Source organism: Stegostoma tigrinum, chromosome 45 (assembly GCF_030684315.1).
Source record: "Stegostoma tigrinum isolate sSteTig4 chromosome 45, sSteTig4.hap1, whole genome shotgun sequence".
Classification (NCBI taxonomy): Eukaryota; Metazoa; Chordata; class Chondrichthyes; order Orectolobiformes; family Stegostomatidae; genus Stegostoma; species Stegostoma tigrinum.
In genome coordinates this window covers 6,807,226-6,828,370 of record NC_081398.1, presented here as the reverse complement: position 1 = coordinate 6,828,370, position 21,145 = coordinate 6,807,226, and the positions used below count along the sequence as shown (strand labels likewise).

At 50.1% G+C, this 21,145-nt stretch overlaps 1 protein-coding gene across 1 annotated transcript in view; it reads right to left on the bottom strand.

Annotated features, from left to right (window-relative positions):
• The window catches only part of pelp1 (proline, glutamate and leucine rich protein 1), a 34,244-nt gene extending 13,634 nt beyond the window's left edge, over positions 1-20,610 (bottom strand). Inside the window, exons 1-11 of the mRNA XM_059642675.1 lie at positions 20,572-20,610; positions 20,338-20,409; positions 19,773-19,832; positions 17,720-17,870; positions 15,395-15,524; positions 14,259-14,346; positions 10,440-10,528; positions 6,633-6,749; positions 4,215-4,365; positions 3,260-3,425; positions 1,251-1,306 (exon numbers count right to left, since the gene is read on the bottom strand). Coding sequence (XP_059498658.1) covers positions 1,251-1,306; positions 3,260-3,425; positions 4,215-4,365; positions 6,633-6,749; positions 10,440-10,528; positions 14,259-14,346; positions 15,395-15,524; positions 17,720-17,870; positions 19,773-19,832; positions 20,338-20,409; positions 20,572-20,610 — 1,119 coding nt within the window. The remainder of the gene's footprint in view (positions 1-1,250; positions 1,307-3,259; positions 3,426-4,214; positions 4,366-6,632; positions 6,750-10,439; positions 10,529-14,258; positions 14,347-15,394; positions 15,525-17,719; positions 17,871-19,772; positions 19,833-20,337; positions 20,410-20,571) is intronic.
• Between the last annotated feature and the right edge of the window lie 535 nt (positions 20,611-21,145).

Sequence of the window (21,145 nt, the reverse complement as noted above, 5' to 3'; positions counted from 1 at the left end):
GCTCTTGCAATGTGACCCCCGGCTAATGCTGTGTGCGCTCCCTTGGCCTCGATACTGGTCAGCTAGCTGCAGGGATCTCTGGACAAGCAATCTGCTGGTCTACGCTTCTCAGTATCCCACCGTTTACTGGGTACCAAAGATATCTAACCTGTCGTGAGGAGCTTCCATAGAACCCAAGGTGGTGTTCGCTGTTTTTAAGTTACAGTTTGCAGACAGAAACTAGAATGAACGCAGTTTTCACTGAAAAGCAATGACACACCGACATTGAAATCTAAGACTCTTCGCAGTGTGGCAATAGTCCATTCGGCCCATCAAGTCCATACCAACCCTCCAAAGAGCATCTCATTTCGAACCACCTCATTCCTACCCCCTGACCCGACCTAACCCACACATCCCTGGGCACCATGGGCCACTTGGCACAGCCAAACCACCCTAGCCTGCACATCTTTGGGCTGTGGGAGAAAACCGGAGCACCTGGAGGAAACACACGCAGACACAGGGAGAATGTGCAAACCCCACACAGACGGTCACCCAAGGGTGGAATCGAGCCTGGGTCCCTGGCGCTGTGAGGCAGCAGTGCGAACCACTGATCCACCATGCCACACTGTGCTCACCAGGACACACACAAGAATACCAAATTTCACAGGGAGCTGACTGGCTGCCGCCTTGCACCGGGGAACTAAGTCCCAAATGCGCTCGCTTACTTCAGAGAAAGGGCTCAAAAAGCCTGGACATATTCCTTTCACTTGCTGAAGACATGAAATTTGAAACGGAAATAAGGAGACATTTCTTCAGCCAGAGTGGTGGGCCTGTGGAATCCATTGTCATGGAGCCTTCAAGGCAGAGATCAATAAATTCTTGATCTCACAAGGAATCAAGGGCTACGGGGAGAGTGCAGGGAAGTGGAGTTGGAATGCCCATCAGCCATGATTTAAATGGAGGAGTGGAGTTGATGAGCCGAATGGCCTTAATTGCACTCCTCTGTCTTATGGTCTTATTATATCGGCTTTAATGTGAGGGACCCCCATTGCAGGCCTGTCTGATGATCTGAGAATTGGTTGTCAGTGTAATCGTCCACTCGGTTTGGTTCGTTGATCGAGTGACACTCAAGATTTATACTTAGGGTTTGATGCTAGAGTCAACACGAAAACTAAGCAGCACCTTCTAAACTCTGCTCCCTTCACAACCGCATCTGTCCACATAACTTGTGCGTTGCCAAGGACTGAGCACGTGCAGAAAGTGGCACTTACCTTGTGGATCTCCTCCTTCAGCAAGCTTCCGCACGACAGCACCAGATCACTGCAGACTGCATCAGGGTGGGGTGGGTGGGGTGGGTGGTAGTGGGGGAGAGGAAGACACAAAGCAGAGAATTAGGGCACGTCCCGGTCAGGGAGAAAGCCACGGGAACGCAGGGGAGAGGTCAGGCAATCAGGTTGGCATCGCCTGGGCTGCCGGCAGAACGCGGCCGCAGCTGCCATTCTTGCCAGACAATGGGGTATCAAAGTTGGATTTAGGGGCGTGTAACCAAGGTTGGGGGGGGGGGGGAAGAAACGCCAGTGAGCAAACTCTGCATGGGGTGGTATCAAGAAATAGCCGACAGCTCGGGAGAAACTCACTTGCCCACAGAATGGTGCAACAGTGCAGGAGCAGTCGAAAGGCATGAAGTTGGGAGGAAACTAGATAAAATACACACAAAGAAAGGAACAGAGAGTTTAACAATGGCAGACTGAGGTGAGAAAAGGTAGAGACCTCAGGTAGGGCAGGGACTAATTGATCTTACTGATCAACTGATCTTAGTAGGACGATAGGTCGGCACAACATCATGGGCTGAAGGGCCTGTACTGTTCTATGTAGCACTGGGGCAGCACCAGAGATGCAGAGGGGACACTTTAACCATCGCTGTGGCTGCAGTTGGGACCAACTCGCGGCTGCCTGGGACTCCACTCCTGCTCGTTTCTGGCCGCTGTACAATGAGTCTGTCTCTGCCCCGGCTTCGAAAGGTACGTGCGTGCGCCTTGGGCAACAATAGCAGTTCGGCACCATTTTTAATTGCCCCTGCGGGAGGTGGAGGCGCAGTCCGGTATGTCACCCCTCTGTCACCTTCAGGTTCTGACCCAGCTCCTGGACTCACTCCCAAACCTGTCGGACCCTGGGTTACGTTTGGGAAATGGGAAGCTCGGTTCAACTTGTGCATGAGAACACACGGGGGCAGGGGCAGGAGCCGACCATTCGGCCCCACAAGCCTGTTCCACCATTCTACCCCATTCATTTCTCATGCAACTCTTAGAAAACCTAGGCTTCATAAGTTTAATGCAACGCCCCTCGATTCCCTATGGATCCTACCAGAGGACATGGAATCACAGAATTCCTACAGCACGGAAGTAGGCCTTTTGGGCCATTGAATCCCTCTGAAGAGCATCCCACTCAGACCCACCCTGTATTTCCCATTGGCAACACACCTAGCCTGCATATCCCTGGGCACTTTGGGACAATTTACCATGGCCATCCACCCTAAGCTGCCCAACTGTGAGAAGAAACCTGAGAACCCGGAAGAATCCCACGCAGGCACAGGGAGACTGAGCAAACTCCACACAGATACAGGCGCCCGAGGGTGGAATTGACCCTGGGTTCCCGGTGCCAAGAGGCGGCAGTGCCGACCACTGTGCTAGCCCCGGACACGTCCCAGCGCAGCGCAAGGGGTCTGTGTGTGTGTGCGCGCGCGTGTGGGCCTGCCAGTCTGCGTGTGCGCCTGTCTGGAGAAGGAAGCCTGCGCTGCCACTTGACAAGATCGCAGCTCACCCAAGCGCAGCCTCTCCCTGTCAGAGGCCCGACCCCTCTTGACGATCAGAAACATCTCCTTCACCTGGCCCAGAATATATCAGCGGGCCCAGCCCGCTCTGACGGAGGGAGGGGAAAAGAATCCCAAACTCTAACAGGCCCTCCGAGAAAAGAGATTCCTTCTCAAACGGGAGGTTCAGAAATTGCATTCCCTCTTTGTAGAGTCCACCGCGAGGGGAAAACACTCGCCCCCCGCCCCCCGTCTCTGCTGCCAGTGCGCCCGCTCCCTTCCCTCACTTTAATCGTCTCGGCGAGCCTCTGGTCGTGCCTTTTTTTTGCCCGCCGGATGTGTTTTATTAGGCAGCAAGGCCTTTGGAGCACCAGTTTGTGCACGTAAGCGCCCCCCCCCCCCCCCCCACCAACCAAGGACCTGGGGGGGGCGGGTGGGAGGGAGGCGGTAGAGAAGTAATGGTGCATGTACCTTTCAACGCTGCCAGACAGACGTCACCGTTAGCGGTCGCATCCCGCTTCCTGTGGCCTGGCACGGCCACTGTCTCATCCACATCCATCAGCTTCTGCCTTTTGTTGCTGTGCTTGCTGTAGTTGAATAGCTGGCTCCCGTCCCCCATCGGCTTCGTGGACCGGAGCTGCGAGGGTGGGGAGGGGAAGATGGGTGAACACAAGGCCTCGCTCGGTCAAGCTGAGTTGCTCAGTTTTGTCTGCTCCCCACGACCTCTGAACTTCGGCCTCTCCCCCCCCCCCTCCACCCCCACCCCAGCTCTGCCTCTAACCTAATGGCAAAGGAGGGGGAGAAACACAGTTTTGCCGACTGACCTCTGCACCCTGCCTCCCTCCTGGATCCCGTTTGGAGACCCTATTGCAAGTCAGGTTGAGAAGTTCCAAATCCTCCCAAAAGACCACAGGCTTAAAGTCAATACCATGATGCTCCCCACGCCTAGGGATGACCCTGTTTTAATGCCTTGTGCTAATGCCAGAGTGGGAATGGGGGGAGTGCAGTGAAGCACTGAGAATAAATATCTAACCTCATGCTGTCCCTGTCCTGGGAGTGTCTGAGGGTGGGTGGTTGGGGGGAGAGAATAGCTTCGGGGGAAGCTTGATTTTCAGTCCAAGTGCTGTTGATGATGGATGGCCTTTCGCTGTGGAGGTGCAAGCCCAGTGGGCAAAATGGAACGGCAGGGGCGCGGCTGTCAAAAAGCCAATGGCCCGGAACCGAGGCTGTTTAAAAACAAAAATGTACACAGGCTTGTTTCTTGGCACCTTGTACTCTGCTGTGACCTCTCCCTCCCATGGAGAGGGGCTAGCGCCCAATCTGGGTTCCCCACTTGCTACCCGGAGCCACGTGGGATGTGGTCCGCGCAACATCGGATTCCCTCACCACTTCTCCCCAACGCCCCCAAACAGTTGCGCCCCCTTACCTTGGTAGTGTCCAGCACCGGGGTCACGTCTGTGATCAGGTTCGCCAGCAGGACGTCGCAGTGGTGGAACGGCCCCTGCAGCACGCCCGAGGAAGCCCCGCAGACCTTCAGCCACATCCCCAGCACCTCGTAGACCTTGACTCTCACTGAGCTGCAAGCAGACAAGGGGGTCACGTTTCAGTCAGCTCCTGCCCACCCGTTGCTCACAGGACGACGCTGGTTGGGGGGGGAGGAGACGGGACACACTTTCTGCCTGGCCCTGGAGGTGGTGGGCAAGGTGCCCTTGCCAAACTGCGTGCTTTTACTTCGAAAAAACTGACAGGGGCCAGTAGGGCAACCCAGAAGGCATTCAAACGGGGCCACATCCATTATCCAACCCACCCCTGGCACTCACTGTGTACCGTCTACAACACGCACAACAGAAACCGACCCAAGATCCTCACAGATCACCTTCCAAAACCACGACCTGTACCATCTTGACAGACAAGGGCAGCCAATTCAACGGGAGCACCAACCCCCTGCAAGCTCCCCTCCGAGCCCCTCACCATCCTGGCTTCGAAGTAGATTGGCCGTTGCTTCAGAGTTGCTGGGTCAAAATCCTGCTAACTCCCTCCCTCAGGGCACTGTGTGAGAGAGTCCCTACACCCACATGGGACTGCAGTGGTTCAAGGAGGCAGCTCACCCCCACCTTCTCAAGGGGCGATTAGGGACAGGGCAATAAATGCTGGGCCCAGCCAGCGACACACATCCTATGAGTGAATTTCTTTAAAAAGCTGTAGTTTAATCCCATCAGTGATGGGCCGCTGTCACATTATAAGAAGTCGCACTAAGTTAGGCACAGATAACAGTGGCATTTAAAACAGGTGATTGTATTGGAACATGTAGAATTGGGAGAGTACTGTATCCAGTTTTAGTCACTGTTATAGCGAAGATATCATTAAGCTCGAGAGGGTTCAGAAAAGATTTACCAGCATGTTGCCACGTATAGAAGGCTCGGGATATAAAGAAAAGTTGGATGGACTGGGACGGTTTTCCCTGGTGTGTAGGAAGTTAAGGGATGACATTATAGAGGTTTACAAAATCATGAGGGACATGGATACAGTTAAACGGTGGGTGTCCCTTATCTTTGGTGGAGGATCTCAAGGCTGGGAAACAAGTTTTTAAGTTGCAAGGAGAGAAATTTAAAAAAACACGAGGGGCAATTTTTTTTTTTTTACACAGAGGGTGGTTCTCATATCAAATGAACTTCCTGAGGAAGTGGTGGATGTGGGCACAGTTGCAACGTTTAAAAGACTCTTAGATAAGCACATGAATAGGAAAGGTTTGGAGGGATATGAGTCAGGAGCAAGCAAGTGGGGCTGGTTTAGTTTGGGATTACAGCTGGCACAGACTGGCCTGGTTGAAAGGTCTCTTTCCGCGCTGTATAACTCTGTGGCTGTCGGAGTAGATGCCTCAAGGTTTCCGAGGGGCTCAGCACTAAAGTAAGGGATTGTCCATTTAAGATGGAGACGAGGAGGTGCACCTTTTCCTAGAGGGTCCTTAAGCTTTGGTGAGTGGAAGTTGGGCCACTGAATATATCCAAGGCTAAGCTGTAGGGATTTTTGATCAATGAGAGAGCAGAGTGCCACTGGCAAAGGGTGGGACAGGTGTGGCAGGAGAAAAAGAGAGCACGCGCACAAGAGACAGCACGAGTCTTCCCATGCTGATGGGATTAAACCCAAGCGTGAGACAGAAAGTGTTTTCTTCTTGGGGGTCAACACAGAACACCAGGGTGGGATGGGGTCCCTTTAAGCACCGTGACAAGAGGAAATGACTCCTGTCAGAAGATTGTGCAGGTTTGGCACGCTGTCTCAAAAAGCAATGGAGGCTGTGATAGCCATGGAAGCTTTTTTCCTACGCAAATAAGGCAGATAGATTCGTACTTTCAACAAGAAACTAACAGTGATTGGTGGGGGATCGGGTTCAATGACAGGAATAAGGAGCTTGAAACACAAAGCAGCTGTGAGCACCAAATTAGAGGCAGAGGCAATCTCCTAGTGGTATTATCGCTAGACTCAGAGACCCAAGTAACGCTCTGGAGAACCCGGGTTCGAATCCCCACCGTGGCAGTTGGTGAAATTTGAATTCAATAAATATCTGGAATTAAGGATCTAATGATGACCGTCAGTCCATTATCGATTGCTGGTTCACTAATGTCCTTCAGGGAAGGAAACGCTCATCCTTACCTGGTTCAGCTGACACGTGACTCCAGACCCACAGCAATGTGGCTGATTCTGAACTGCCCTAGGGATGGGCAGTAAATGCTGCCCCAGCCAGCGATGCCCTCACCTCATGAATGGATCAAGACAAACGGTCCAGTTACGCTCCGATTTCAGATGCGCACGCCCTGCTTTCGGTCACTCGGCGTTATCAACTGACCTGTAGGCCCTCTCCTGTCCGGGCACGGCGGATTCCCGGGAAGCGCTCCAGGCCGTCAGGACCTGCGGGAAGAGCCTGCAGATGACGTCGGCAAAGCGGACCAAATGCTTCCTGCTCCTGTCGATGCAAAACACGACACGTTCACACCCGGGGGCATCATTTTCAACACTGACCGACTGACACCAAACAGCAAGTGCCACAATGAGATACAGGAGCAGAATTAGGCCACTCAGCCCATCGGGTTTGTTCCACCATTCAATCTTGGCTGATGCGCTTCTCAATTCCATTCTCCTGCTCTTTCCCCATAACCCTTGATCCGCGCCCCCCACCCCCCGACTAATCAAGAACCTGTCTCTATCTTAAAGACACCCAGCCCTCTGCAGCAATGAGTTCCACAGAATCATCACCCTCTGGTTGAAGAAATTCCTCCTCATTCTAGTTCCAGAGGGTTGTCCCTTCACTCTGATGCTGTGCCCCTGGGTCCTAGTCTCTCCTACTAATGGAAACATCTTCTGCACGTTCTCTCTATCCAAGCCTCTCAGTATCCTTTAAGTTTCAATCAGATCACCCCCACATCCTTCTAAAATCCATGGAGATCCAGAATCCTCAATTGCTCTCACATGACAAGCCCTTTATCATCGAACCCCTACAGTGTAGAAGCTGGCCATTTGGCCCCATCGAGTCCACACCAACCCTTCGAACAGCATCCTACCCAGACCCACCCTCTACTCTATCCCCGTGACCCTGCATTTCCCACGGCTAACTCACCTAGCCTGCACATCCCTGGACACAATAGGGCAATCCAGCCTAACCTGCACCCCTTTGGACTGTGAGAGGAAACCCACGCAGACGTGGGGAGAAAGTGTAAACTCCACACAGTCACCCCGAGGGTGGAATTTGAGCCCGGGTCCCTGGCGCTGTGAGGCAGCAGTGCTAACCACTGAGCCACCGTGGGATCAATCTTATCAACTTTCTTGCAACCCTCTCCAAGGTCAGCACACCCCTCTCTAGAAATGGGGTTTGACAGAATGGTAACAGAAGTTCGATTTGAGTTGCATTCTGTGCACAATGCAAGGGTCCAACCTTCAAAAGCTTCTCCGTTCCCTAGGATTGGTGGCTGGACAGTAAGGAACTCTGGTATTTCTGAAAGATTAATTTAGTAAGCTGTTCAAGCTTTATACCTTGCACTAAAGGCGGCAGATGATGGTATTATGGGATGACACTAGGCTAAAAATCCAGCGGCCCAGGTTAACGCTCTCGGAGAAAGGAGTTCAAATCCCATGCCAATAGCTGGGGGAAATTTAAAATCAATTTTTAAATTCTAGAATTGAAAGATAGTTTCACAGTCGCTATTGCTGAAACAGTCATCAATTGCTGTAAAACCCCATCTCGCTCGCCAATCCCTTTAGGGGTGGAAATCTGCTGTCCTCATCCCAATCTGGCCTACACGTGACTCCAGGCCCACTGAAATGGTCCTACCACTCAGATAAGGGGTAATCAGGGAGGGGGTAACAAGTACTGGTTTTGCCAGCACTGCCCATGTCCCACGGAAGGTGGTAGGGGAGAGAAAACAGCCTACAGCATGGTGGCTCATTAATTAGCCCTGCTGTCACACAGTGCCAGGGGCCCTAGTCCTATTCAACTCTCAGGCACTCTCTGTGCGGAGTTTGTATGCACCTTGTGTCTGTGTGGGTTTCCTCCGAGTGCACTGCTTTCATCCCACAGTACAAAGATGAGCAGGTGAAGTGAATTGGCTGTGGTAAATTGCCCCCTAGTGTCCAGGGATGTGGAGGCCAGTTGGGCTAGCCACGGGAAATGCAGGGTTACAGTAAGGTGGTCGGCCTGGGTGGGATGCTCTTCGTAGGGTTGGTGTGGAGTCAATGGGCCAAATGGCCTGCTTCCACACTGCAGGGATTCTATGACAATTTGGTCAGATGTGGGAATACCATATTTCCAAAGGGAGCCACTTGCCAGCCAATCCACACCCTGTTCTCGTGCAGTATTAATTGTTGTTCCCTTTGGAATGTGGCATTCTTGCGTCTGTTCTGACGAGGGCAGGACAAAAAGCTTTGATTTTTTTCCAACGACCATCCATGTCCGCTCCTTGATTTACCCGGAAATGCTGATTTAATTGGCATTTACAGCTGGAAAAAAAAACGTGAATTTTGCATGAACCATGTTCAGGGGATCACACAACCCCCTTCTTTGAACTCAAGAAGTGATCGAACTGTATAATTCACAGCTGCAAAGGTGGTGAGAGAAGACAACCATCAGCCAAAAAGGCTATGTCCTATTTAAGGAAAACCATCAGCATTTGACACACACAACAGCAAGCATTTTATCAACCAGCACCTACAAGATTAGCCGTGTGTTGGCTGGTTAAACATCCTGGTTGATCAAGAGCTCCACATCATCAATGTAAAAACACATGCGAAGCATTAGAAACATAATGCAGTGGGTATTCCCATCACTGTTAAACCTTATTTACAGCATTATTCATTTAAAGCCAGAGTTCTACAGCACAGAAACAGTCCCCTTGCCCGAACTCGCCCGTGCCACGCAGTTTTCACAATTAAACTGGTCCTGTTTGCCTGCGTTTGGTCCATATCAATCCCAATCTCGTAACCTGTCCAAAATGACAAAGCTGAACTCACTTCCACCACTATCATTGGCAGCCTGCTCCAGACACTCGCAACCCCGCTGTGCGAAAAGAATACCCTTTTCTCTCCCCTTAATTCTATTCCTTCTGGTTTTAGATTCCCCTACCATGGGGACGGTGGGGGGGCGTCGGGGAGAAGAGAGCTGTTGGCTATATACCTTCTCATGATTTTGTGGACCTCTGTAAAGTCAGCCCCTCAGCCTCCTATGCTCCATGGCAAAAAAGTCCCAGCTTATCCAATGTTTCCTTGTAACTCAAGCCTTCCAGTCCAGGCAGCAAACAAGTGAAGGTTTTTCTGCACGCTTTCTGGTTTAACATCCTCCTCTCCATAGCAGGCTGACCAGAACTGCACACAGTGCTGCAAATGTACTGTACAGCAGCGACAAGACATCCCAACTCCTGTACTTCACGTCCAATCGATGAAAGCAAGCATGCTGAAAAAGCCTTCTTTGTCACCCGGTCTACCTGTGACTCCACTTCCAAGGAGCTATGAACCTGTACCCCTTAGATCTCTCTTTGTTCTATAACACTGCCCAGGGCCCTGTCATTAAGTGTATAAGTGCTGCCCTGGTTTGTCTTAGCAAAATGCAGCACCTCACATATATCAAAGTTAAACTCCATCTGCCACTCCTCAGCCCACTGGCCCAGCTGATCAATATCTGACTGCCTTAAATAAAACTGACCAGCAGAGGCCATCTCACTCACACCCTTGGCTGACTACTCGGGGAACATGATAATAACACAGTCATCTTCCAGTATTTGAGGTAAGTAACTTTTGCCGGTTATATGAAAGTTTACTGTACATACAGCTATCCAAAACATTCCCCATCAACGTCAGTATTTTGACGGTAATTTGTGCCTCGAAAAATCTCTCTGAACTTGTACACTGAGCAGGAGTCGGGACTGGTCTCAGGACAGTTAAAAACAGGACCATGCCTCTGCCTGGTTTGTGCAACCGCTCTGCAAACTCAAGGCAGTTGCCCCCATTCCCCTGCCCGCTGAGTTCTTCAAGATAGGAATCCAAATTCTCTTTTGACAGTCAGATTGAGACCGTCCCAGAAAGCTAACCTCGGGATGACTGGGGGAGGTTGGGGGAGGGTTTTCTATAAACAGGAGAAGGGCAAGAGGGTGAACGGTGGTACACTTACACAGTGATGAGTGCTGAGAGAATTTCTAGCGCGTCACAGTGGATTGCCGGCAGGACTAGCATCTTCAGCGGTCCTTCACCTATCCAGCTCTGCAACCAAGGATGAAGGAAAGCTATTTAAAACCACACCAGAGAGGGCGAAAGTCATATTTCACGACAGCATGCAGGGCATGAGATTAGCAAAAGCGCAAGCAAATCTAATCGCGGTAATGGCACGATGAGCGGAAGGGCTACCATGGCAAGACCAAGGAGGTGAATTGCAGGCAGATTGCTCCAAAAAACTTCTTGAAACATTTCAAAAGGTGTAGCAATGGCTAAGAGAGGAAGCCATTCCAGTCTGCGGGGAAATAACTCGCAAAAGACAAAAATGAAAGTAGCTAAGGGATCGGAGAAACAAATTCCCCAGGATTATTGCTGAGCAGCTACATTGGGCTGGAGCTTTTAGTCTTGCACTGGTGGGGACAACAAATTTCAAACTCTCAACAATATACACATTTAAAACGTGTGAAATGTGGAGTTCTTGCATTTGTCATCATGAGAGCAAGACAAAGCTTCAGCAACATGTCTCCCTTTCTCAACAAGATGTCAATTCCCAAGCATTTAAAATTCTCCTTAAATCCAATTCAAGAGTGAACTATGTGGTAAACGGAAAAGCCCTGGGGAAAATTGATGCACTGAGAGATCTGGGTGTTCAGGTCCATTGTAACCTGAAGGTGGCAACGTAGGTCAATAGAGCGGTGAAGGCAGCATACGGCATGCTTTCATTCATCGGCTGGGATATTGAGTACAAGAGTTGGCAGGTCATGTTACAGTTGTATAGGACTTTGGTTCGACCACGTTTGGAATTCTGCGTACAGTTCTGGTCGCCGCATTACCAAAAGGATGTGGATGCTTTGGACAGGGTGCAGAGGAGGTTCACCAGGATGTTGCCTGGTATGGAAGGCACTATGAAGAGAGGTTGAGTAGATGAGGATTATTTACATTAGAAAGACAGAGGTTGATGGGGTGGGGGGGCGGGGGGGAACCTGATTGAGGCCTACAAAATCATGAGAGGTATAGACAGGGTGAATAGCAAGAAGGTTTTTCCCCCAGACTGAGGGAGTCAATTACTAGGGGGTCACGATTTCAAGGTGAGAGGGGAAAAGTTTAAGGGAGATGTGCGTGGAAAGTTCTTTACGCAGAGGGTGGTGGGTGCCTGGACTGCGTTGCCAGCAGAGGTGCTAGAGGCGGGCACGATAGTGCCGTTTAAGATGTACTGTTACAGATACATGAATGGGCAGGAAGCAGAGGAATACAAATCCTTGGAAAATAGGCGACAGGTTTAGCTCGAGGAACTGGATCAGCGCAGGCTTGGAGGGCCGAAGGGCCTGTTCCTGTCCTGTAATTTCTTTTATTCTTTGTGCTAAGTAAGTGTTTAAGCTTTTATGTAAAGTAGAACAATGTGGTTTACAATGTACCAGGAGAAACTAATGGAAATGTCTATAAACTGCCTCTTTGTAAAGCAAATTTGGATTAATCGTAGTTACCGGGTTCAGAACTCTTTCACGTTACACTTGAGATCTGCAACTGGGCCACGAGATTCTGTGCTTACTTCTGTAGAAATGTCCATTTAAGCACTTAAATCTTACGCTTAACACACCCTTGCTTTACAAAGTTCAAGAACTTCAGCAGATTGAAGATTAAAATTCCGCAGAAGAACCTAATCTTTCCCGAATGCATCGGGAGCAAATGGGGCTTGTCATTGAAGCACATGCTATAAACGTATTTAAAAAGAAAATAAACTAAATGAGTGGGTGTGGGGGAAAGGGACAGAAAGTCACGCCGGCTGAGTCAGATTGTTTAGAATGGGAGGTGGATGGGTGTGGAGGCTTGTTAACCCAACACCGCTCCTTCGAGCTGAATGGCCTGTGCTGTAAATGCTCTGTACACCCTCTGGTTTCCTCCCACAGTCAAACGCCGTGCAGGTTAGAGTGGATTGGCCGTGGGACATTGACCCCTGGTGCCCAGGGATGTGCAGGCGGGGTCGGTTAGCCATGGGAAATGCAGGGTTAGAGGGACAGGATGGGGGTGGGGGGGATCTGGGTGGGATGCTCCTCATAGGGTCGGTGCAGACTCAATGGGCTGAATGGCCTCTTTCTGCACTGATTCTATAAAAGATTTGGGGTCAGTTGATTAATTCCATAAAAATTAAGGGGACATTCGACTGTCAGGCCATGAACCCAGTATCACTGTCTAGTTGGCAGGGACAGCCGAATCAAACTAACCGGGACAGAGGCAACGATCATGTCAATTTACAGGCTAAATAGGTGTAGGGTCATGGGCAGAATGGCAGTGTACCCACGTCTGTGTCACACAACTTTATTATCGTCAACATATTTCAGTAGTTTAAGGTTTTTAATTTTGATTCTGGCCAGAGGAGGCGGTGGGTAAGTACATGAATAGGAAAGGTTTGGAGGGCCCAAGATAATAAAATGTGGGGCTGGATGAACACAGCAGGCCAAGCAGCATCTCAGGAGCACAAAAGCTGACGTTTCGGGCCTAGACCCTAAGGTTTGGAGGGCTATGGGTCAAGCGCGGGCAGATGGGACTAGTTTAGTTTGGGATTCTGGACGACACAGGCTGGTTGGACCGAAGGGTCTGTTCCCGAGCTGTTCGACTCTCCTGGGTTCAAGTTCCACCTGCTGCAGGGGTGTCTCCGCATGTCGACTAAAGTAGCCACACGTACAGGGAACACATCACCAGTAGCGTTGAAGTTTGTGGTGCAGACAGTAGAATGAGATTCAGTTATTCAGTGTTTAACTTCTAATTTTACAACTACTTATTTGTGGGATATAGGTGTCGCTGGCTAGGCCAACATTTACTGTCCTTCCCTAACTGCCTAGGTTCAGCAGCATTGGGGCAAGGAGATTCGCAGTTTCCTCCAATAACGGCACCAACGGATCATAGAAACACCAGAACTAGGGGCTGGAGGAGGCCATTCGGCCCATCGATCCCACTCCGCATTCAACATGGCTGATCATCCAACTCAGTCCTGCTTGCCCCCCAGCACCCTAAAGAACTTCAGTCAAAACGATTAATGTCAGCGTGAAAAGTAATAGGCAGTGCTGGCCTAGTGGTATTATCACTAGACGGTTGACCCAGAGGCCCAGGAAACACTCCGGAGCCCTTGGTTCGAAGCCTGTCACAGCAGATGGTGGAATTTGAATTCAGTTAAAATAAAATCTGGAATTAAGAATCCAATGATGACCACCAGTCGATTGGTGGAGAGAAAACCCATCTGGTTCACTAATGCTCTTTGGGGAAGGAAAGTGCCTTGGTCCAACATGTGACCACAGGCCCACAGTCAATGTGGTTGACTCTTAACTGCCCACTGGGCAATAAACGGTGGCCTAGCCAGCATCAGTCGCAAATGAAACATAGGAGCAAGAGGCAGTCTCTTGAACCTGTTTCACTGCTCAATAGGATCACGGCTGGTCATCCGATTCCCCTCCTGCTCTCTTCCTTTGTGCCCCCGATGGCTTAGCTCTGGATTCAAGATTTTTGCTCAGAAACTGCTTTCCTGTCTGGTGTTTGCTGACCACCCCCCCCCCCCCCCCGCCTTGCAGGCCTGTCGCGCTCGCGGGGACTGGCCCCCTGCAGGCCTGTCGCGCTCACGGGGACTGGCCCCCTGCAGGCCTGTCGCGCTCGCGGGGACTGGCAGCGACAGAGAGCCCGAGGTGCATCCAGGACGAGACCGTAGCAGATCTCGGGAACAGCTTCGGGGATCCTCGAGCTAAGGAACGGCCTCCCTGCCAGAGGTGGGGTGCAAGGCTTTCCTTACCATGTTCTTGGCGCTGATGTTCAGGATCCGACAAACCAAATTTAGGACGTCCTGCACTGGCAATTTCACAGGCACAGGGAAGTTCGAACTGCAATGCAAGGGAGAGTCAGAGCTCAGCAGCTGGCCAGTGGAGAGCGTGGGCAGCAAATTCATTGGGGAGAAACTAAGATTGTTATGCAATGATGGAAATTACTCAAACATGCAGCGGTGGGGATTAGTTTCAACCCGGCACCCAATGGCCCATAACCACCTGGATCCCCGTTAACGGGAAGAATCCTATAGATCTACACATGCGGGACTTTGAAATCTCTTAATTGTGACACCAAGGTTTGGCATCTCCTTAGGTAGCTTAGTGGCTCATTTGGCCTGACAATGGCTGTCCTGGATGATAGCTCGGAAGGCTATGTAAGTGCAAATTGTTGCTGTTTGCAGTCACGCTCACGGTCCCCCTCCCTGCCCCGCGATGAGAACAAGGCTCTTGCGGTCCCTACTGCCGAAGTCTTGCCTCCATCTCTGCAAACGCAGCTCAGCTCTCTCCAGAGTCTGGGGCCCGGGTCCCAGCCCAAATCCAGAGGAAAACTAGTGGAGCTCTGAAGAGTGCACTGGGGACTCAAAACATTAACTCTCATTCTGCTCTCCACAGACACTGCCGGATCTGAGTTTCTCCAGGGATTTCTGGAGTTTTGTTCTGGGATTAAGGGTGTGCTGTCTTGCTGGCCTGTTGCGATTGAGAGTGTTTTGTTGGGGGGGGGGGGTGGTGCAGGGGCATGGGACGGTGTTTTGCTGTGGCAACACTCAACTTGTTTCTACCTAGTCAATGTCCATGTGCGTTTACAGCGGTAAAGGTGACTACCCACCGGGTTAGAGAATGACTGCACGTCAGAAAGCATCATCGAGCGTGGAGAAATTCTTGAGTGGTCCGAATCACTCAGGGCCTGGAGCGAAGGAAGCTGGGACCCGCTGGAACACGCGCACTCAGATGAACAAGGCAGAGACGCCTGTAGGGTGGGCACACTGCGCTCACTTGCCAAACGATTGATGTATGGGGGAGGAAAGCAAATTGGGCCAGGCTGCAACATACACGACGGCAGGCAGTAGCTAAATGAGGCAGCGAGGGGACAGAATGTCGGCCGTACCTGAGGAGCAGCGAGAGGCACTTGCTCAGGGCGGAGAATCGTTGCCTCAACCGCAGCACGTGGAAGGGATCTCCATCGTTCAGCTCAGGCAGGGGCAGCATGACACCTGGGCCTTCGTACCGAACCGGGTCTGCGGCAGACAAGAGTCAACGAGAATTAATCTACAGACCTCCGCACTGACTCTGTACAAAGAAACGGCACAAAATGGTACGTCCCTGGAGCCCTGACACTTTCTTGTTCCCTTTGAGTATCTATTAAGATTTTGTAACTGGTGGTGCAGGAGGCAGTGAAAGTTTATTCAAGATTACAAAGAGATCTTAGTGGACAGTGAAGATTATCTAATACTACAAAGAGATCTGATCAATTAGGTCAATGGGCTGAGGAGTGGCAGATGGAGTTTCATTTGGATAAATACAGAGTATTGCATTTTGGTAAAACAAACAAGGGCAGGACTTACAGAATTATAAGTAGGGCCTTGGGTGGTGTTGTAGAAGAGACACCTCGGGGTTGAGGTACCTAATTCTTTGAAATTTGCACCACAGGTCGACAGGGGGATTAAGAAGCCGTTTAACGTGCTTGTCTTCATAGCTCAAACCTTTGAGTACAAGGTGTTAACGCAACCTCTTCTGGAGTACAGTGTCCAGTTCTGATCAACTTGTTACGGGACGGATATTATTAAGCTCAAGGGCGTTCAGAAGAGACTTACCAGGATGCTGCCAGGAATGGAGGGTTTGATCTATGGGGAGAGGCTGAACAGCCCTGGGGCTTTTCTCACTGGCATGTAGGAAGTTGAGAGGTGAGAGGAGAAAGATATAGAAAAGACTTGAGGGGCAACTTTTTTTTTAAACACAGTGGTTCATGTGCAGAATAAGTTTCACAGTAAGCGGTAGGGCGGGTACAGATACAATATTTATAAGAAATTTAAGTGAGCATATGAATAAGAAATGTTTGGAAGGTCAAGTTCAGGCAAGTGGGAGTAGTTCAGTTTGAGATAAAGGTCGGCATAGACTGGTTGGACTGAAGAGTCTGTTTCTGTGCTGTGTGACTCTATGATTCTATCATTCTTTTTTAAAATGGGCTTTTATCACCTTTACAGGCACTTCGTTCCAGATCGCAACAACTTGCTTATTAAATCAAACTCTCGTTCTTCTCCTTTCTCATTGACCTGCGACATCCCTGGTCCTGGACACAGATTCTCCTTACCCCCTACCTCCTCTTATCGAAAGCCTGTAACATCAAAAATCCCCTGTCATTTTGAAGAATTCTGACCTCTGACACACCTCTGCTATAATTCAGGGCTTTTCCACATTCCTTCACGTAACTTCAGCCTCTCCCCGCAGAAGTACAGATAAAATACAAATTGCAATTTGGTGCCGGGATGCACAGTATTCTGTTCTCTACCTCCTACACTGGGGAATGACTGTTTCTTCCACCAGGATTTTCAGAACTCAAAAGCACCCCCCTCGTTTCCTCCATTACCATCCTTCCGAATCTCAGGGGCAGATTTTGAACTCATGCCCACCAACACTGCTTACTTTCAGGATCTGCTACTGGACAATCTCTGACCACCTGCATCCCAGGTCAAAACCACGCAAAATCTTACAACTCTTGGACACGGGCACCCTCATCTCTCTAAACTCCCAGGCCCTGCCTTCTGCTGGTAAAACAACGTCTTCACCTGAAGACTCTTTCCTGAGAATGCTCTCTGAAACTGCTTCCAAGCAGCAGAAGCTGTCCTGTCTGACTTGTAAAGCTGACTCTGTTTCTCTCTCCCCACCGAAGCTGCGAGGCCTGAGTTTCCGCAGCACTTTCTGCTTTTTATTTCAGATCTCCAGCATCTGATTTTAGACAGATCTATAAATAAGGGTCCTTAAATAAGGAGACAAAACTGCACACAATACTCCCGGTGCAGTCTCACCAACGTTCTGTATAGTTGGAGCAACAATGACTTATTTACTCCATTTCCCTGGTTATAAAGGCCAATATCTCATTTGCCAGCCTAATGAATTGCTGTAGCCGCCTGTGGACTCGTCATTCATATACAAGGAACACCCAGACACCATTTTACCACTGCGTTATGCAGTTTCTCTACATTTATGTATTAGCCTGCTCTTCTTCCTGCCACAGTGCACAACCTCACACTTGCCTGCACTTTAGGGGCAGCACAGCACAGAGCGGGACCCTGCAGCCCGTCGTGTCTGTGCCAGACAAAAATAAAGCAGCTTTTGGCTCGCCTGCCTACCACTGCCAAATTTATGCCCACTCGTTGAAGCGATGCCACGCGACGGCGAACGCGCCAGACTTGTTCACTTTGTTTGCCCTCACCGGCTTCTGCCCCTTCGTACAGCTGCTTCACCAGGCTGTGCAGGGTCGCGAGGAGGCAGTGCAGCTGCTGTGCCCAGGATTCCATGTACTTCATTCCCTGGGCAAACCCAGCGCCGAGCCCTGGCAGCAACACGTAGCACTGGCAGGCCAGCTGGAGAGAGGGGGAGAGAGAGAGAGAGAGAGGTGGGGGGGGGGGGGGGGGAGGTGAAGAGGGAGGGACAGACAGATTGGGATTAGTCAGGTGCTACACAGCACAGGAAGAGGCCATCTGACCTATTCCATCTCAATCTCTGAGAACCTCACCCTCACTCCTAACTTAACGGAGTCCCATTTGCCAGCATTTGGTCCATATCCCTTCCTATTCTTGTAGTCATTTAAGTGCCTTCTAAATTTTTGGTCGGCGGGGAGGTGTGTATATGAAATTATGAGAGGTGTAGACAGCACGAGGATCTTATCATCAAGGCAGACCTGAGGGCACTGGTTTAAGCTGAGGAAAACGCGATCTAGAAGAGAGCTGAGGAAAATTCCTTTTCATGCCAGAAATATGAAACTCGTTGCCTGACTGGATGATGGAGGCAGGTACTCTCTCAATATTTAAGAAGGATGAGCGTTTAAAATGCCAAGGCATAGTTGGCTATGGACCCAGTAAATGGGATGAGTGTAGTTTGGAGGCTGGTCAGAGCAGACACCGGAGGCCAAAGGGCCTGTTTCTATATTGTATGACACTAAAATGTTCAATATTTTGACCTCAACCGCTTTCTGTGGCAGAGAATTCCACAGGTTATGCCGCAGCTGTACAGGGTGCTTGTGAGGCCATACCTGGAGTACTGTGTACAGTTTCAGTCTCCTTGCTTGAGGAAAGATATGCTGGCACTGGAGGGGCTGCAGAGGAGGTTCACTAATTTGATTCCAGAGTTGAGAGGGTTGGCTTATGGAGGACAGATTAAGTAGACTGGGACTGTACTCGTTTGAATTTAGAAGAGTGAGGGAGGGGATCTTACAGAAATATATAATATAGCGAAGGAAATAGATAAGATAGAAGCAGGGAGGCTGTTTCCACCGGCAGGTGAAAGTAGAACTAGGGGGCATAGCCTCAAAACAAGGGGGAACAGATTTAGGACTGCATTGTGGAGGAACTTCTTCACCCAAAGGGTTGCGAATCTGGAGAATTCCAAGCCCAGTGAAACAGCTAAGGCTACCTCACTGAATGCTTTTAAGGCAAAGATAGATAAATTTTTGAACAGGAAAGGAGTTAACGGGTGGGTGAGTGGATCTTAGTCCGTGAAACGATCAGCTGCGATCTTAGTGAACGGCAGAGTGGGCTCGAGGGGTCATATGACCTACTCCTGCTCCTATTTCTTATGTTCTTATACTCCCTGCTGTGTGGACGATGGTATTTGTCCTCATTTCAGTGCTAAACAGCTTGCCACGTAGACTTAGGAAGAGTGGAAGGGTCAAGATGTTGGGTGACAACTGTTAAAAAGCAAGCCATGCCGTTCAGGGGTGGTGACTTGAAGCATTTCCTTGACTACAGGAGTGGAAACCCGAAACTGCTTTCCCCGGAAAACTCTGGATGCTGGTGGGCATCGACTGAAATTCCAGGAGTGACAGGGTCACATTTTGAGAGGATTCTCAGGCTGACAGAATCAAGTAGAAGATCCGTCTTCATCATACGAAATGGAGCAAGATGGTCAAAGGTCGGGTGACCTTCATGTCCTTAATACATTCAAAGCCACTTCACAGCAGCGTGATGCCATTTGGCCCATCAAACCTGCACCAGCTCTGTTACATATGGCCTATCTTCTGCTTGTTCCCCATATCCCTGCAAAGCATTCCTATCCACATACGGGCAGTGTCCAGGTCTGTTTGCAAGTCGAAAGACAAAAGCACAAGCAATATAGAACAGTGAATAGTGGATGCCGGAGATGTACAGGGACCTCTCCCACCAACAATAAAATCTCTGCCAGTACACGGGGCCTTTCCACCTGAGCGTGCAAGTCTCAGTAAACGTTTCAATGTAAGATTAAATCTCACCTTCGAAAGGTGCACTTACCTCTTGGATGTGGGGACTCCCGGCGTCTAGTTTACTGAGGAAGTAAGCAGCCAGCTTGCCCTATTGGAGGAAGCAAAGCTACTTTTCAATGATTTGCAGATACTTCTCCGACTCTTCAAATACTCCCTTACCCCATGATATAGCAATGAATTGGTAGAGACTCACTGCAACCCACCAATGCTGTACCCCAGTGTTACACAGTGACAGACCTGCTCCCACAAATACAGACCCCTTTGTTATACAGTAAAAGACCAGTCCCACCCAGTACTGTATCCCAGGGTTTTACACTAACAGTCCTGTCCCCACCAGTACTACATGCCAGGGTTACACAGTGACAAACCTGGCTCAGGAGCCAAATGGTTCTGTCCAAGGACTCCCTTATTCCTGAGGAGGGTGTGCGATTAAGCATTTCTCTTGAGAGTGGCACAAGGCTGGCCTGCTATAGCAACGTAACTGTAGAACTAAATTGGCCAATCTGAGTGTGGGTCACTTTGCCAGTGTAACCGGGGTAAGCGATCAGCTGCCTGTAACAGGATGACACCTGAAAGACCATGGAATCCCTTACCCGGAGAGATCCACAGGCCCGGGGGTAAAAGGTCATACAGGCCTTCATTCCTTCCATCGCTGCCTCTTGACACTGAGGGAAAAAAAGGGGCAGGTATTAGACACACCCGCAATCGGCTCACTGACAGCAGTTTAAAATGGGGCAGCAGGGGCAGAAAGGCTTCTCTCACATCAACAACGTCCCAGAAAATGCTTCCCAGACTAAACAGCTGCACTAAGTGTCACAATGCTGCACTAGCTGGCAAGGATGGGACAGCAGAGAAGTACTAGACATTGCTCAGATTTGAGACGTCTACTATCATCAGGAAAGGTTATTAAACCCTGCAGGCCATTCCTTCAACAATCCCCAAACTAATCCCACCCTCACTCTTTCCCCTCAGTACTGTTTCAATCCCCAAACTAATCCCACCCTCACTCTCTCCCCTTAGTACTGTATCTATCCCCAAACTAATCCCACCCTCACTCTCTCCCCTTAGTACTGTTTCAATCCCCAAACTAATCCCACCCTCACTCTCTCCCCTTAGTACTGTATCTATCCCCAAACTAATCCCACTGCCTCACTTCCTCCCCTTAGTACTGTATCAATCCCCAAACTAATCCCACTGCCTCACTCTCTCCCCATAGTACTGAATCTATCCCCAAACTAATCCCACTGGCTCACTCTCTCCCCTTAGTACTGTATCTATCCCCAAGCTAATCCCACTACCTCACTCTCTCCCCATAGTACTGTATCAATTCCCAAACTAATCTCACTGGCTCACTCTCTCGCCATAGTACTGTATCTACCCCCAAACTAATCCCACCCTCAC